The following is a 16,532-nucleotide window of genomic DNA, read 5'->3' as shown; positions in this document are numbered from 1 at the left end:
GATAAATATCTCCCTGACTTACCAAAAATGTGGCATTAAATTTTTACGTATAAACAGACAAATATGTTTAACTTGTTTTGTGTTTGAAAAATGAAAATTTGCATAAATATATTGTGGTTTGTCATATTTCCTATCTTGTCCATAGCAGTGGGACAAACAAATTAACGGTAAATTTTCTCTGTCCAATCAGCCAGACTTTGAAGAACTGACACTTATTTCAGCCAATCAGAGGGCCATATACAAATCTGTGGGCGGGGACTGATGGCATCAGGGAAGCGAGCCGTGAAACTTGGCGTAGCTTAAAAGAGGGAGTTATGTTTATAAGTCGCTCTACAGAAAGCCACTCAGGAAAAGATGTATTGTCTCGGCTAGCTCAGCACGGATGTTGTCAACTCAGCGCAATGTTTACCAGAAGTTAATAAAACGGTCTGTAAGGGTGAAGTAGGAAGGTGGACTATTACGACACCGAGCTTCCTGAACAGAACAAACGCTGAGGTAATCGACACCTACAACAACGGAGGACGGCGAAGGGGAAGAATTAAAGTACACTATAAGGTTGACCAGCACTTAAACGTTTTGAGTTATTGTTACCACACAACTCGAGTCAACTTTTAGTCAAACTTGACGGACTTTTAGAGATGTCTCTGCTCGACCAGAGCCAGCAGTTGTTCCCAACGAGTGTTGTGGTAACGGTGCATCAGGCTCAGAACCTGCGAACCAAGGGCAAGAATGGCACCAACGACGCCTACGCCATCATCCAGGTGGCCAAAGACAAGTTCTCTACTTCGGTGGCGGAGAAATGTGTCTCTCCGGTGTGGAAAGAGGAGGCATCGTTTGACCTCCCGCTCTTCCACCCGGGAAATGCCGAGCGCTGTACGCTGTACATTATAGTCATGCACCGTGCCCAGGTGGGACTGGACAAGTTCCTGGGCCAGGCCGTCGTCAACCTGCTGGATCATCACGCAAATCAGTCCCGCAAGAAGACAGAGTAAGTGGCTTCAGAGACGTTTTCTTCAAATTGGGTCAAACATTTTATTATTGGCTTAAGTCCAGTTTTGATTATGATTAATAAGATTCATCCTGAAACACGTACATACACAGCTAGTAGCTTTACCTTCTCATTTTTAAAACTAAACTTTGTTACATTAACAAATATGCTTTACAAAGGGAAAAAAAATGGCCAACCAAAGTAACTTTAGTACACTAAAAGTCCATTTTACAAAAAAGACCCATAAGAATAAATTTATTTCAAAACAGTAAAATTTCACAAAAACAGAAAAGCAACAATAACTTTCATTCTAAACCTAATATTTAAATAGTAAAAAAAACCTCAGAAAATGTCCTGTTAAAATAACTTTAGATCTGAAATAATTGCACTATAGAGTAAACAACATATAGAATAAATATCAAATGAAATTAACATGTGAATATTAAAATTTTAAATAAATTACGAAAGAAATGATCATTTAAAACAAACTTTTATTCCAAGTCATTTTATTTAGTGAAACAGCTCTTCTAAAGATGACTTTAGTACTTTTTATTAAAATGTCCTTTTCAGCTCCACTGAAACCAGTTCTTTTTTTTTTTTTTTTTTTTAAGAGGAACCTGATCTGGGTTGAACTTTCATACACCTTTAGTATAATACCTTAGGTACTGAGTTTTATTGAGGCCAGCGGTGTCCTTTTCGAGTCCTCAAGGGTTTATCTTCTGAATAAATATTTTAGAGACCTTTCGGCTCCATCATGGTTGAGCCGGTAATGGGTTTTAGGCCTGCGTATAGGAGGCGTATAATAATTAAGCAGTCTGAAAGTGTGAAGTGTATTAAAATTAAAAGAAGCAGGAATGTATTAATGGTTTTTTTTTGTTTTGTTTATTTGGGATGAAAATGTTTTAACTGTTCTTTCTTGCATGTCTCAGAGTTGTTTAATAGGACGTCTTATATCGGGTCCCCCTGTTATTAGTTTTAGTTTACAAAAAAATTGAAAACATTTCACTACTTTGTCTGTCATCATTAAACCAGCTTCAAATATTTGTCTGGAACTTTTACTTGTCGAATTGGTCTGAAGCCAAAGTCATCCGGCTTGATGACACAGGCCTTCCTACGAGTCATCCTCACGCCATGCTAATCTCACTCATACGCATTTAGATGTGTACACCGCATGTGTCCACACCCAGATGTACATTACATAACGCAGGATGACATTCGTGGTTTGACGTACAGTGTGAGTGTAGCAACGGTAAAAATAACACTTCCTGATTGTTGAATAGGAAGACTCACACCCTCTTTTGTTAGAAAATGTTCAAATAATGCAAGCCTAATTTTTGTCACTCTTGATGTGTTTTCATAATTTGCCTTTATTTTTAAAACGACCTTTTTGAAAAACTGAGTTGAGACTGAAAGTTTTTGTAGCCACACAATCAGGAGATCCCTTGATATTGCTCTGTAATGACCTCATTGGTTATGATATCTAATGTTTGCTCAGGTTGTTTTTATAGCTTAGTGTTGAAGTTCAGATCTTGCTGTTTCCTTCTCCTTCATTCTCCCTACCCACATTGCTCACTCAGACTCCCACAAGGTTTAGTGTGCAGACAGGAATTGGATGCTCTGCGTTTTCCTTGAAGTGTGTGGTGTTAGATTACTGTCCTTCCTCCCTGTTGTGCTGAGACAGTGTGTGACATTGAAGTCTTTGTTTTCTAAATGAAAGGGAGCCTTTTTTTTTCCTATTCTTTCTTATACAAAAGTTGTTTGAGATATGATGTAGACTTTTTTTTTTTTTTTTTTTTTTTTTTTTACAATTTGTTACTGCAAGTAGGAATTACTTTTCTTTTTTTGCTGTTAGGATGCCATATGCACTTCCGTAGAAATAATATATATAAAAAATGTATAATCATTCTTCTAAACATATTTATGTAGCATAGGTTGACATCTTTGGTTGTCTTGTGATTTCACTGATTAGGGTTTTACTTGTCGATGCTAATTTCAGGTTGTGTTTCAGATCTTCTTACAATCTTCTTTAGATTCGTAACACTCAGACATACATTTTTGTCAACTTTAATGTAATTAAACAATTAAATGTTGTAGAGGTGCGCCTATCGACTAGGGCAATAATTTAAATACTGACCAATCAGTTTTTTTTTTTTTTCTTTATCAATACATACGTTAAAAATTAAGAATGTCCACTATTTCTCTTTACAAATGCATCAGTATTTTTGAGTTTAAAATGCTTTCAGCCATATACTCAAAGCATTTGGCTCAAAGCCAAAACTCAAATATGCATGCAAATGATTTTTTTTTTTTTCTGTGGGATTTGTTTGTGAAACTCTCACGAATTGTCTTTCCTTTGTTTTGTCCTTTTAGTCATTTAAAAAAAAATCTCGAGCTGTCAGATGAAATACTGGCAGAAAACCAAAATCTCAGATTAAACTTGATTTGCGCACCTCTATGACTATTGATGATAATAATGGTAAATTTAAAAAAAATTGAGTAACATTTCTTTTCTAAACTCAGAAGACGGTGCCGTTGAGCAATGCCTTACTTATGGGTAATTTCAGTGACTGGCTGATAAAATGGAGCATCAGTAGTTTCTAAAACGTTCAGCTCAACATCTCAGTGAGAAGGCAAAAGATGGAAAATAGGACAGATGCAGGTACATTAGTGAGGTACTGGGTGAATTTGATTGACCCAAATTCTACTGTGCCAGTAATTCACTGCAAAGTGCCTTGGGATGTTTTTCCCTAGATACCAGTATACTGAAGTCATCATGGGGCAAGTTACAGGTCTTGCAGACGCGGATCCCTAGTGTCGGGTGTCCAGACACTTGAGCCTCTGTGTTTTCTTGTAAACACAGAGCACAGCAATTACATTTAAAGTTTCTTGTCTTGACGTATGACCAAAAGCTAACAAACTCACCCGGCACTGAACTTAATCAAAGCTGAACACTTATTATTATTGATTGATTAACCATTTATTATGGAAGTTTCTCCTAACAATTTAATATTAGTGAATTTTGACAGTAAAGACATAATATTAGTGAGATTTTCTATCTTTTTTTTTTTTTTTTTGTGAGGCTCCTTTGATTAGCTTGTTCCTGCTCAGTTTGACCTCGGTCTCAGGGTAATCATTTACATTTAAAACAGAAGTGCTTTTAGCAGTTAACAGAGGAAACCTGTCCAGCAGGACCAGTAAGCCAATAACGTCAGGGCTAAAGCTCTATTATATGCAAACAAACAGAACTTGAAAACACCCTGACATCCCTTTAATAACCATATCAACGTCTTTACTTTAGATGCCCGCCCTCCTGTAATTGCTATGAACAACAGCAACAAACCGTTTCTTGCCTGACTTGTGAGAGTGTTATTGGCCTCTCCTTGTGGTTCATTAGGGATTGTTTGACTCAGCCTTTTCAGTTTAGGGAGGATGTGAAATATTTGAATTAGACTCTTTGTAATTCCAGCTGATTGCTGTGCAGATACTCTGTGCAGGCTTGAAAGTGCGAGAGGAATGTTGGTTCACTCCCAAACTTCTTTCCTGGCTGTTTTTCCCGCAAGAGGGTGTCTAGATGTGTGCTACGACAGGAAAACTCAGAGAAGCAATCCCACACGGACTGCAGATAACTAACTTGTTGATTCTAGACAAGCCTTCATGCACCGATTCATGTCTTAAGCAGACCTCTTAATCTCCTCAAGTAATATATGGATGAGATTAGCACTTTCAGGAATTCGATTAAGGAAAACATTGATTCGTGAATTTGTACTTTAAGTCAGAGAGCTGTAGGACTCTCCCTTCAAAGTGAAAAGCTATTAAAGTGAAAATATTGGCCATTCTGCCACAGTATTAGTATATCTGTGACTGTCAAATTTGAGTGATTGAAGCAGACATTACCAGCCTCTCATTACTTTGTTTTTGGTTTTGCATTTTAAAAAGGGGCTGTCCAGAACACTCTTACCTGCCCTTACAGACAATAAGTGGTGATGCTGCACAACAAAAAGACTGGGGTGTGGACTGGGGGTGCCTGAACAATGCTGCAGTTGTCCGGCTCTGTTTGCACCTATTCTAGCGTCGCAAAAGCACCTGGAACAAACCGTGCAAAGCTTGATGATGCCAATCTGCTAAGACAGTTGTTTAATTTCACTCATGAAGAGTTTGAAGTGGAAGTTATTAGAACGAATCCAGCTTTGTGAGATTTTTGTACAGCAAATGCATTGTCCCAAGTTCACTCTTCACGAGAGCTAGCTCAAAGGTCGGTTCACACAGATTACCTACGAAGCTGCACAAATCCCCACGAGAAAGTTCTTATCCAGAATCACAGCCACAACAATAATTTATGTTCATTCTTGTTTGGTTTTTTTTTTGGTTTTTGTTTTTTTAAATGAAGAAGTCGTTTTGCCAAACATTACTAAAAATCGATAAGCTGGATCAAACTTCAGTTTGCTTTCAAATTGTGCTCACATCACCTTTAATGTCTGGTCTCTGCGAGTTTACTTGCATCGTTTTACATCTCTGTGATTCTTAGTTCACAATAACTGTAATTTAACATGGTAGATTTCCAACAACCCTACTTGCATTATTGTTGCCAGAAAGCATAAAATACTGACCTTGTCACTAACACGAGTCATTTAAACTGTAGTCACTTTAAAAGTGAGAGACATTCCCTTAAGTTTGATAAGATAACGTATTATTTTGGTGAAACGTCCATTGTACATCGGTACATTGAATGCATCGAGGAGTAAAGTTTTGCAAATAAACATTGTGCAGTAATTCCATTTAATCATATTTTCAAATATATTGACATTTATTGATGCTCTTATGGGCACGGGAATGACTTGAATTTGAATCAGTTTCAGGTTTCGATTGGGTTTATCATCATAATAAATCACAATTCTTATCTTAAACATTTTTTTCCCCCCACTAACAATGATTTACTCCGCAGTTGTCCAACAATGTATGTAAAACAACCTGACTGCATTGCTTGCATACAGCAGACAACCTCTAGGGTTGTCGGTATCTGTTTTCTTCACAGTAAAAAAAAATAGTTTAAATTTGACACAAATGAATAAGATGCACACTGTTCTAATTTCTCTGGTTAAAAACAAGCTTGTTAGATTCTATCTTCAAAATGTATCTTAATGCCATTAACAACTGTTTCCATTTGAACGTGTCCTCAAATAAAACTAAACATTTTTGTTTTGTTCATATATTACCTAACTTCTCTTGCTGACATTTCAAGTCTGTTTGAAAACACTTTTTGCAGTTAAAATTAAACATTTAATTGATTTGAGATTCATATTTCAGGACATGAGATTATATACATATTATCTGGTCCCACAGTGTTATTATTTACAGACTATAGGTCGAAATACAGAGGCAGTGTGTGTGTGGAGAAACCCCCCCCCCAAAAAAACAAAAACAAGCTTGGGTTGAAACGCTTGTAAAGCTAGTTTAAGAGCGTTATCTTTAAGTATTTCAGGTTGGGGTGACCTTTCTGCTCTCATCAGTGAGGAATTTGGGTTCTCTTGTCTTTACATCATACCTGCAGCTGATTGTGCTCACTGGTATTTTGTCAAGCAAAGCTCTCCTGGGTGTCTTTCTAAAACATTTCATGTGTCCTAAGGATCAAATTTCGATAGTCCCTTTTATACTTTGATTTTTATTTCAGCTTCTATCTGTGGGGGATCACTTTTTATTATTTGTGCCCCACATTTCACTACACAACCCGATGGTTGGAGTTTGGGGTTTCTAATCAGCTGCATGCCTGCGAGGCGCTGCTCCAAATTCTTACCCAACCCCCAGCTATGGCCATCGTGTCGATGTTTCCGGAACTCATTTGGTCTCATTTTTCCAAAAGTAATTTATATTGATAACGAGGGCGTTAATGTATCAAATGTTTTGCAAAAAAAAACAAAAAACAAAAAAAAAAAGATGTAAAAGCAAGGCAAAATGAAGAAAGAAAACTGTGCAGCTGTCACATTTGTTAGAATGTGTTTGTCGTGCACAAACTGACACGTCGACAAGAACCTTGAAGAAATGCAACAAATTAATATGTCAAAATATTTCAGGGTGCAAACAGTTCGAGAAATCTGAAAAGCTAAAGTGACAGGCTTACGCAAACACACCATCACTGAGTTCTTCTGCTGTTAGTCACAACACACACAAAAAAAATAAATTCAATTTTAACCTTTACAACAACTCTCTATCTCTCCATGAATGTTACTTTAGGTTTGAGTAATTTTGGTAAAAAAGACATCTAGAGAACAAAATGTTCTTACAAAATGGCTTTTTTTTTAAATTTGGTATTTAATTGAAAGTTTTTTTCTATATTTTTTTACCAGGATTAAGATTTGTGTGGAACTTCTGTATTAAAAGCTTCAAAGATTATACCTATAAATTATAAGACAAACTAAGGTAGTCGGCAAATACTAATTACGACTTATTTCAAAGCTTGCTGGATCTCTTAATCAACAAGCATTCAAGCGATTCATTTTTCTCAGGGTTTCAGCTGATGAGGTCATAAGCTTCTTATGTTTTCAGACCGTGGGAGCGCCCTGCGTTGGACGGAGTTGTTTTGATTAGACCTGAAATCAGCCTAGGGCCTTTTTTTGAATGGAGAAGCAGAGTTCAAGTTGGTAAAAATGGTCAAATTTTAGATTTCATGACCACTTTACTTATTTTAAAACATTTTTCTTGAAATGTTTTGGTTTTTTGTTTTTTTTCTTAGTCGCATATAAAAGTCAGTCCCAAAAATGTTCAGCTAGTATTACTCTTCCTGTATTCTGTACAAATCAGGCTGTATGTATTGATTTAATGTCAACATCTAAAGCAGATTTTATTAATAAATAATGTGTTTGATTTGATGTAGAGCACTTTGAAATGCCTTGCTGCTGAAATGTGCTATTCAAATAAAGTTTGATTAATTGATTGATTGAATAAATGTCTCAGGGAGACAGTTTGCTTTGCGGTGTCATTAAGGGGACAGTTTGCTGCAGGGGAAAATCTGTGCATATTAAAGCTCGTTTGAAGATGTTTGTCCTAAAACAAAATGGTGTCATTTCATGTGTCACAATCTGCTCTTATTACAGCTGGTACAAACTGGTGGACAAGACTGGAAAGGAGGACAAGGTGCGAGGGGAGGTGCTCCTAGATATCCAGTTCATGAGAAACAACATGTCAGCTAGCAAAAAGAAGGAGGGTCCCTCAGATTCTGTCTCGGCTATCGTCCCCCCTGTCAGCCAGGTGCTCACAGACAGTGAGGGGGAAGCCGACGCGCAGTCGCTGGATCAGTCTCCCGGTGTAAAGAAGAAGTCAAAAATCAGGAATCCCTTTGCCTCCAAATCAAACTTGCAGCGCAACATCTCCCAGTCGTTGTCCACACTCGGGACGCTCCCTGAAAAGAACTCGTCGCTCTCTGCCAGCCGCTCCTCTGGCCTCAATGTGGATTCCTCTGAAGGTAATTTGACCTCCCTGCATGCTGCGTGCTCTGTTTGTGTTGACATTTCTGGCTTCCTTCTGCTGTGCAGTGCTATTTAAATGTGGTGTTTTGCATCTCTACAATGACATCATCCTTCCCTTCCTCCTGCAGGAAAAAAGAAATTCAAATTCCCGGGGCACAAGCGAACAGGAAGCTCTGACAGCAAGGTTTCTGTGGGTGCGTTCTCCTTACTGAGCCGCTCCAAGCACAGCAACAGCGAGCAGAACAACCTGTGCATCAACGGCAGCCACGTTTACGCAGAGGAGGCCGACGCTAAAACCGGATCTACTGTCAGTCTGAACAGCTCGGGCCTGGGTTCTGTGGAGGACGTCCACAAACACACGTCTGTCTCTGCAGATGTCAGTAAAAGTGTAGATGTGCCTTCATACAGTCACGATTCTGCAGATAAAGAACTACTGGAGCAACGGCGCCATCAAGAGGAGGCGAATAGAAGGCAGGCTGAGGAAAAGCGCATCGCAGAGGCCAAGAGGTTGGAGGAAGAGGAGAAATACAGGGCAGAGGCCAAGAGACTGCAGGAGGAAGAGCAGCGCAGGCAGCAGGAAGAGCAGGAGAGGAGAAGGCGCTATCTAGAGGATGAAGCAAAGAGGAGAAAACAGGAAGAGGAGGAAAAGAGGAATGAAGAAGAGCGCAGGAGACTTGAAGCAGCTGAGAACCAGAAGCTTGAAGAGGAGCGCCGGAAAGCAGAAGAGCAGAAACGCCAGGAAGAGGCCTCCATGAGTGAAAGGCTGTCATCTCTGTTCGGGATGATCAGAAAGAAGGAGGACAAGAAGGACGAGGTCCAGCAGCAAAGCAAAGATGAGCAGCCTCCTGCAGCAACCAAGAGCCCTGGCCACCCCGTCTCCCACCACTCCACTAATGCATTTGACAACATCCCTCTTCACTCAGATCCTCCATCTGTCACCAACGAAAGTCTGTCTGACCCCCAGAAATTCAGCCACAACCAGCAAACGCCTACTGCCACGCTCTTCCTCAACCGTACTGCCAAAGTGTCTGCAGTCAAACCCAGGTAGGTGTTACACTGTTTACACCAAACTGCACCACTTATGTTATTCCATTCACTGCAACGTTGTGACCCTGAGCCTTTTCCTTGTAGTCTTGCTTGACTGAAATGTAAATACCCTACCATATACTTTTATTTTTTTTACCTAAGCAGTGCACTGCATAAGCGGACACACATCCTGACGCAATATTCACAGATACGTCAGAAACATATAGTCAGAAACTCTTGCACCTTTTCTCTTCATCATCCCTGCAAAACACTGAAACTGGGGCATTCCACAAGTCCTGTTCATATTCACTGTGACTCTGCCTTTTTAGCCGAATTGCGTTATCTCCAGGTTTGCCAGCCAGTGGTTGACAAACCTGTTAAACTAGTTTGTTTCGCCACTCAATGTAGGCGTGGCTGCTAGGAAAGATGCTGCTGAACAGGTTGTGGACTGACCAGAGCTCATAAGCAGTCTCTAAGCCGCGGCGCCTATCTCTCTCTTTGTGCAACTCTAGACTATGGCTGATTTTTAGCTTTTCTTTTTGTCTCTTTGCTTGTCTTTTGGACTGATCTGGAGGCTTTTTGGTCAAAATGGTAAGATTGTTTTTGTTGTTCCCCTTTTTGTTTTACACTCGAACTTGATTTCTAAAAGGTTTAAGTGGTTACAGTGTATAAACAGGGCAAGGTTGTGTCCTTTCAAGGTCATATTAAATGTCATTTGGTTTCTTCACATTTTGTCAAGCTGTTTTGCTTATTATATGCGATTATCTCTGTACGGTCATGACTGAGCGGCAGCTAAAAATAGAAACGTGATGCACTACACTCAAGAATGTCTAGTGGTTGGCCTTCATGGTTTACAGTGGAGTGCCAATTATTATTATTTTTAAATTTTATTTTAGGAAGGGAAGCATTGTTTTGATTAGGGATGCACCAATTACTCATTTCCCAACCAATACTAAATACTTTTCTTTGAAATATGACACACTTATCATAGTTTTTTCAAATAGAAATATAACATAAGATATAAAACAAAAAAAAGCCTAAGCTGCAGGTTCTCTAACAGAAGTAGTAGTTTGAGTTCAAAAGGATATTAGAGGATATCCAGAATTAGGATTTTGTATGTATATACCCAACTTTCATGGGATTTTTGTAACCTCAAAAAAAAAAAATCTCGCCTGAAAGTAAATTTTGTTTGTAGATGGGTGTAAAGACCAAAAACTGCCACAGATCTTGAGTTGATGTCTTTCTTGTGAACAGGGGAGATGTCAGATTTTTTTTTCAGTATTTGACCTGATTATTACTATTCCATGTCAATCTTGAGAATTGATTGGTGCATCTCTATACTTTCTTTGTCAGAGTTATGACGCCCTTTCTCAATATTTGACATGTGATGCCCTGGTTTAACTGGTGGCGGGTTGTACGTTGCTCAAAGCGACTTTGGTCACACTGACTTGTAGGCCTTTGTTTTCACTCCCTGGCAGATTGCCTCAGATTTTGGAGTCTGAACCAACTGACTGCCAAAGCCCCAGTCAGCCATGTCCTTCCCCAGCCCAATTTGAGTCTACCCTTCCTAGCGTTCCACCAGATTCCTCCAATACCTTCTCCAGCTTGCACCTATCATTGGCTCCACCTAACATAAGCCCATCTGGTTCTCCTCGCGGCAGCACAGAAGATTTATCCTTTGTCGGATATAAAGGATCTTCACCCCCCATGGCGGACCACAGGAGAAGATCAACCCAACCACCCTTGTATTATGCACACAGAACCCAGCCTGAAGAAAATCAGGTTCCTGTCAGAGAGTTCAAGAACCCTGCGTATGTAGAGGATGATGGATCACAGCAAAAGAAGGTTTCTCTGCCTCCTCCGGATTACAACATGCTCTTTCCCCAGAAGAGACATGGTGTGAAAGGTCAAACTCAATGGGACCACCTGGTCTCTGAGTTCAGTCTGAAGCATAGAGACAGTACACCTGAACCGGAACTTATGGGTCCCGAGATAAGTGTGGATGGACCAGTAGAGGAACCAAGTCCTCAGTTGCAAGTAACACAGGAGACTCCTGCTATTAAGAAACATCAGGAGACCAGACCTGTGTCATCAAAAAAGGTGGCAGCCCCTGCTCCGCCTAAGCACACGGCCTCTCAGGTCCCTCCTGCAGTGGCGGACTCCGGTCAGAGATACGGTCAGAAGATCACTCCTCAATCTCTCCTAAGGTCCAGCTCACCTGCGGTCCCATTATCTGCAAAAGCGTCTTCCACAAGCACCGGAAAGTCAAAAGATGGAGAAAGGAAAGTGCCGTATTCCTCAGCTGTGGCTACACCTACACCCAGTCGATTGGCTGCTGCTGATACAACCCCAGCAGATGATCAAAGAATAGTCGTCTTGAACAAAGAGGCACCAACAGCTAAACCAAGACAAAGGGCTAGTGGCACGAAGCCAGCAAACGAAGAGGAACCTGCTGCGAAGGCAAACATCCAATCATTGTCCAGTTTAAACATGAGTGGCATGAACAAGATGGAAAAGGAGAACTTTACACAGTCTAATCAGTTTTCCAGCTCTGAGCGCCTACCTCAAGACCCAAAGGCACAGCTGAAGCATGATCAGGAAGCGGATGTTGTTTCAGGCAACGTGCAAAGAAAACAGAAACCTGAAAAAACAGGAGGGATGCCAGGTAATTCTGATAACACCTTAAATCAGGACAAACCATCTGCTGATGTAAATCACTTTGAATCAGTCAAACAAGGTGAGAGCAGCAAAAAGGATGAGCAATCCAACCCGGGCAGTCCCACCTTTCAAAGGAGGAATTCATCGAGAAGAAAGATTCTCCCGTCCTCAATTCGCTCCGAGAACATTTTTATGTCAAAGCAAGAACCGGGACCTAAAGAGGCAACGACCTTACCCACAGATGATCAGGTGGTCTCTGCAAGAGGTCTCTCCAATGCATCTGTCCCACCGCAGTTTGAAATGCCTGGGAAGGAGGATCAATCACCAGCTGAACCTTTTACTGCGACTTCAGCTTTTCCCTCCTCGCTGCCCCTCTCTGTTCTGTTGGAGGAACCAGCAACACATGCAGAAAATGTGCCGGGGGGAAAACCACTCTTGAAAGCGTGGGTATCCCCCTCTGAAGCTCAGTCTGTCAGTAGTGGACAAGGATTGAGTCCACGCAGGTGAGATTGAACGGGCTGATTTCTGAGTTTGTATTTCTGGATTTTTTTGTTCTGATTCACTTGTGATCAAACTGTTTCCAACATGGTGCATTCAGAGGCAGGAGGCGAGGTTTTTCTTATGGATCTTGGGTGTCATGTTGACCCTGGCTCTTGGAAACTGCCCTCATTTTGATTATTTATTTATTTTTTTGTCTTTCTTAATTGTCTGGAATCACTTTGCGGTGGATGATTCTTCAGGAGTCCTTATTATGCTTATTTACAGATTACAATTTCATTTGGGAATGGCTAAGGGATCCATTTAAACTTTTGTTTTCTACTTGCACAACACTCTTTTAGCTTCTGCTCTTTAACATCTCTTCTTCTTGCTCCAGCACTGAGGCAGTGCTTTGGTATAAATGTGTCCAAGGCATGGAAAAACAGACTAACAACAATAATGATTTAGAAACCTCCAAAGCATAACATGTGATCTTTAATTTTACATTAATTGGTTTTAACATCTGTTTATAATCTATGAACGTTTTGAACACCAGTTTACTACTCGCTTCAGCTCCTATGTGGACTTTATAGTAACCTAAACTTATTTATTTCTTCAACAGGCCACATCCAGTGAAGCCCTTGAATTCAGCCGAGAACCAATCCAGCAGCTCTTCTGCTGTAAAAGAGAACAGAGTTTTGTTCACCACCCCTGGAAAAACTAAGGTAAACCATAATTACACATGTTATTGATGGGGGGGGGGGGGAAATGTAAAACAAAAAATTTAAACACCTTTGAGTGCAAATATGTAGTTTGGTTTTTCTGTTAATTTACAATTTCAAATGTCTATTAACAACTCAGGATTTATTGCTTTTTATGTTTTTTGGAGGAGCATTATTTTAACAACTACAACTTATGATGTTGGTCTTTGGAGTTGATATTAAAATACAAATAAATTATTCAGTAATTTCTGAAAGAAATTTATTGCAACAGATTTTATTAAAAGGGGCAGTATCATGTAAAATGTACTTTTTGAGCTTTATATAATGTTATCCCCCTCAAAATCCTGTCCTAAGAATTTTGGTTTAATCCACTTAAAGTAGTTTATTGCAGATTTTTTTTTCTTACCAGGGAAATTTGCTCATGTCTATGAGGTCAGTTTGTCCAGTTTTACTCTCCACAGGTGCATTTAGTCTTGTTTGTCATTCATTCTACAAAAAAAACAAAACAGAAAATTAAAGTCTTCTTTTTAGGTTTCTGCCTAAAAAGACAAAAACTGCCACTGCCTCACTTTCAAATTTGTATTTGTAAAACATTTTGAAAACGTATCATTCTGCTTTACAATTATGCTCTGTATTTCTGTATCACTTAAAATCCCAGTCAGCTACACAAATTATTGTATTGTGAAAAAAATGAATGTTTGTTATTGCAAGGTACTGTATGTCACTGAAAGGTTGAGAACTGATATAGCAAACTTTTTTTTTTTTTTTCTCACTGTGACATGTTGTAAATGTAAACCTGTGTCTTGTAATATGAATTCAGGCAATTTTTCTCCAGCAATAGAATCAAACAACTTCCCTGTCTTTGTTTCTGTCAGTTGGAAGAGTCGGGGGAGAGCGGCCCTTACAGCGAGCTGACAACTGAGGAGCTGGTCAAGCTGGTGGTCAAGCAGCAGACTGACCTGTCCAAGAAAGCCGCCAAGATCACAGAGCTGGAGGAGTACATCGACAACCTCCTGGTTCGGGTCATAGAGGAGAAGCCCACCATCTTGCAGGCGCTCAACATTGCCAAGCCAGTGTGAGGGGATCAGAGCGAGCCTGGCTTATGAACTATTTATGTTTCAGAAATGCGTTTGTACTGTTGTTGTTCAAAGAGGTAGATGCACTATCAACGTCTTTTAAATATATGCACTTTTATTAGTTTTAGAGGGGAAAAGTTTTCAGAGAATTTTAGCATCACTAACAAGCAACAAAGCTTTATAATTGACATAAAAGACGATATTTAACTCTAAGGTACCGCCGTTTGATTGGGTTGTTTTAAAACCATACCTAATGAACATTATGTAGTAAACTCGAAGAGCAGAGACTATCTTTTACCTCTTTGATCGCTTTTCTCTGGTGCTCTGTGTAATTTACTGCTTCCTGATGATTCATCCCATACCCATCCCTTTTCACTCACTTCATCTGTCCTCCCAACACTGAAGTCCTGATTATTATATTCTATATTTTTTTTTTATTATTATTTTTGAAAGCGTCTGTTTTGTAACCTGTCAACATCACACTGTCCATTCAATCTTTTCAGGCATTTTGTGCCCTTTGTTGCTACAGGGAGCTGTTATGTAGAAAACTGGTGGCTCAAAGCAAGCAGCTGCTTCATAATGTGTGTTATATGATTTTGTTTTTAAGCAGAGTATACACAGTTTAGGATATGAAAAAGCAATAGTACCGAAACCTGCCTTTTTATAATTGATAAATGTATTGATCACTGTGATTGTCTTCCTGTATGTGTTTAATGTTAAACAGAGATAACACTAATGCAACCTTACCTATGTCAAACTAATTAAAGCCTTTGCTGAAATATATACATACAGTATGTAGACAACTGTCTTCAAGCCTTTTTTTCCTCCAAAGATTTGATGGACAAAATCTCCTTTTCATCACTGGAATGCATAGCTTGATTTATATTATATTTATCCAACATATTGGTACATAAAAATCTGTAATTTTGCTTTATTTGGAATAAAGACACTTAAGTATTACCAGATTGTTTGTCTGACATGTTTTCTGTTCGACAGTATCAAGAAGATCTATTTTACATTTCGTCTAAAGAAACTACAATATGGAATCTGGTACCAAAACAAAAGATTTCTGCTATTTACAGCTACAATCTTTAATTGGTTTCAAAGCAAGGTGCTGGGTTTTCCCACTTGTGGCAATTTTGAATTACACAAAGAAGAAAAGAATGTTGCCTATTGTCATAACCAACAAGATACGGATCCAAGGTGTTTCCATGGAAACATGCAATGACATGGCCTATTGCAACAGCTTGTACTAAGTCAAACAATCCAAGTTATTTTATTTTTATTTTTTTTCTGTTTGTAAATCCTCTCCTCGTCTGCGTATGAGCATGATAGTGAAAAATAGATAAAAGAACTCCAGAAATGTATATAAAGGTTTTTCTTTAAAAAATAAAATCACCAGTGCTACCAGTCTAAAATGTGCCTTCAAAGATTGATAAATATTCTTATTTGGACCAAACAAGTTATTTCAGAAAAGCACATGCCTCCGTCTCATACTCAAACTATAAGACAACGCACAACTTTCCAAAACTTTCATGTTGAAAACACTTTTTTTTTTTAAGGAAGGAATGCCTGTACTTTAATCATTATTTTCTCATGTTTACTTGCAGGTCATTATTGTAAAATAAGAAGAACCTTTCAGCCATGGTTTAGACAAGCAAAAAGGAAGAAGCCCTTTGATGTCAGCAGTCGAATCAACAGTAAAGGAAAGACAGGAGACAAAACTCCCACTCGTTGGTGCTCAGAAACCAAGAAACTGTTACAATCAGCTGAAGTGTCAGACAGGCATCAGCGCTGATGTACTCACAATTCATCGAAGGTGAAAAAAAAGCTGAAAATATTCACAATTCATGGTAAATGTTGAAACATCCAGCAACACTGGGAAATACTGCATTGTACAAATATATTTTTTATAATATTCTAACATTGCTCATCTGCCATAGTGCAGCTCAATTCACATGCCTCTTGTGCCGTCATAAAATACACACAGACGAATTAGAATTGATTTATTTGGGGTGTTTTGGGGTGTGGAATCTACACTGTTTTTTTAAAGTCAGAATACATCTAGTGGAAATAAAAAAAACAACACTGGATGATAACTTTAAATAAGACGATCACCTGTAAT

At 39.1% G+C, this 16,532-nt stretch overlaps 1 protein-coding gene across 2 annotated transcripts; it reads left to right on the top strand.

Annotated features, from left to right (window-relative positions):
* Positions 1-243: 243 nt before the first annotated feature.
* rab11fip1a (RAB11 family interacting protein 1 (class I) a) lies at positions 244-15,367 on the top strand. Of its 2 annotated transcripts, XM_044111236.1 has the most exons (6): positions 244-988; positions 8,077-8,444; positions 8,577-9,492; positions 10,953-12,635; positions 13,232-13,334; positions 14,207-15,367. In XM_044111236.1, the coding sequence occupies exons 1-6, from the start codon at positions 639-641 to the stop codon at positions 14,408-14,410; spliced, it is 3,624 nt and encodes a 1,207-aa protein (XP_043967171.1). In that variant the 5' UTR covers positions 244-638; the 3' UTR covers positions 14,411-15,367. The 2 variants fall into 2 exon arrangements, with proteins under 2 accessions (XP_043967171.1, XP_043967172.1); XM_044111237.1 differs by lacking the exon at positions 10,953-12,635 and having other exon boundaries at positions 253-988.
* The last annotated feature ends 1,165 nt before the right edge of the window (positions 15,368-16,532 follow it).

Source organism: Gambusia affinis, linkage group LG03, assembly GCF_019740435.1.
Source record: "Gambusia affinis linkage group LG03, SWU_Gaff_1.0, whole genome shotgun sequence".
NCBI lineage: Eukaryota > Metazoa > Chordata > Actinopteri > Cyprinodontiformes > Poeciliidae > Gambusia > Gambusia affinis.
This window is presented reverse-complemented; position numbering and strand designations above follow the sequence as displayed.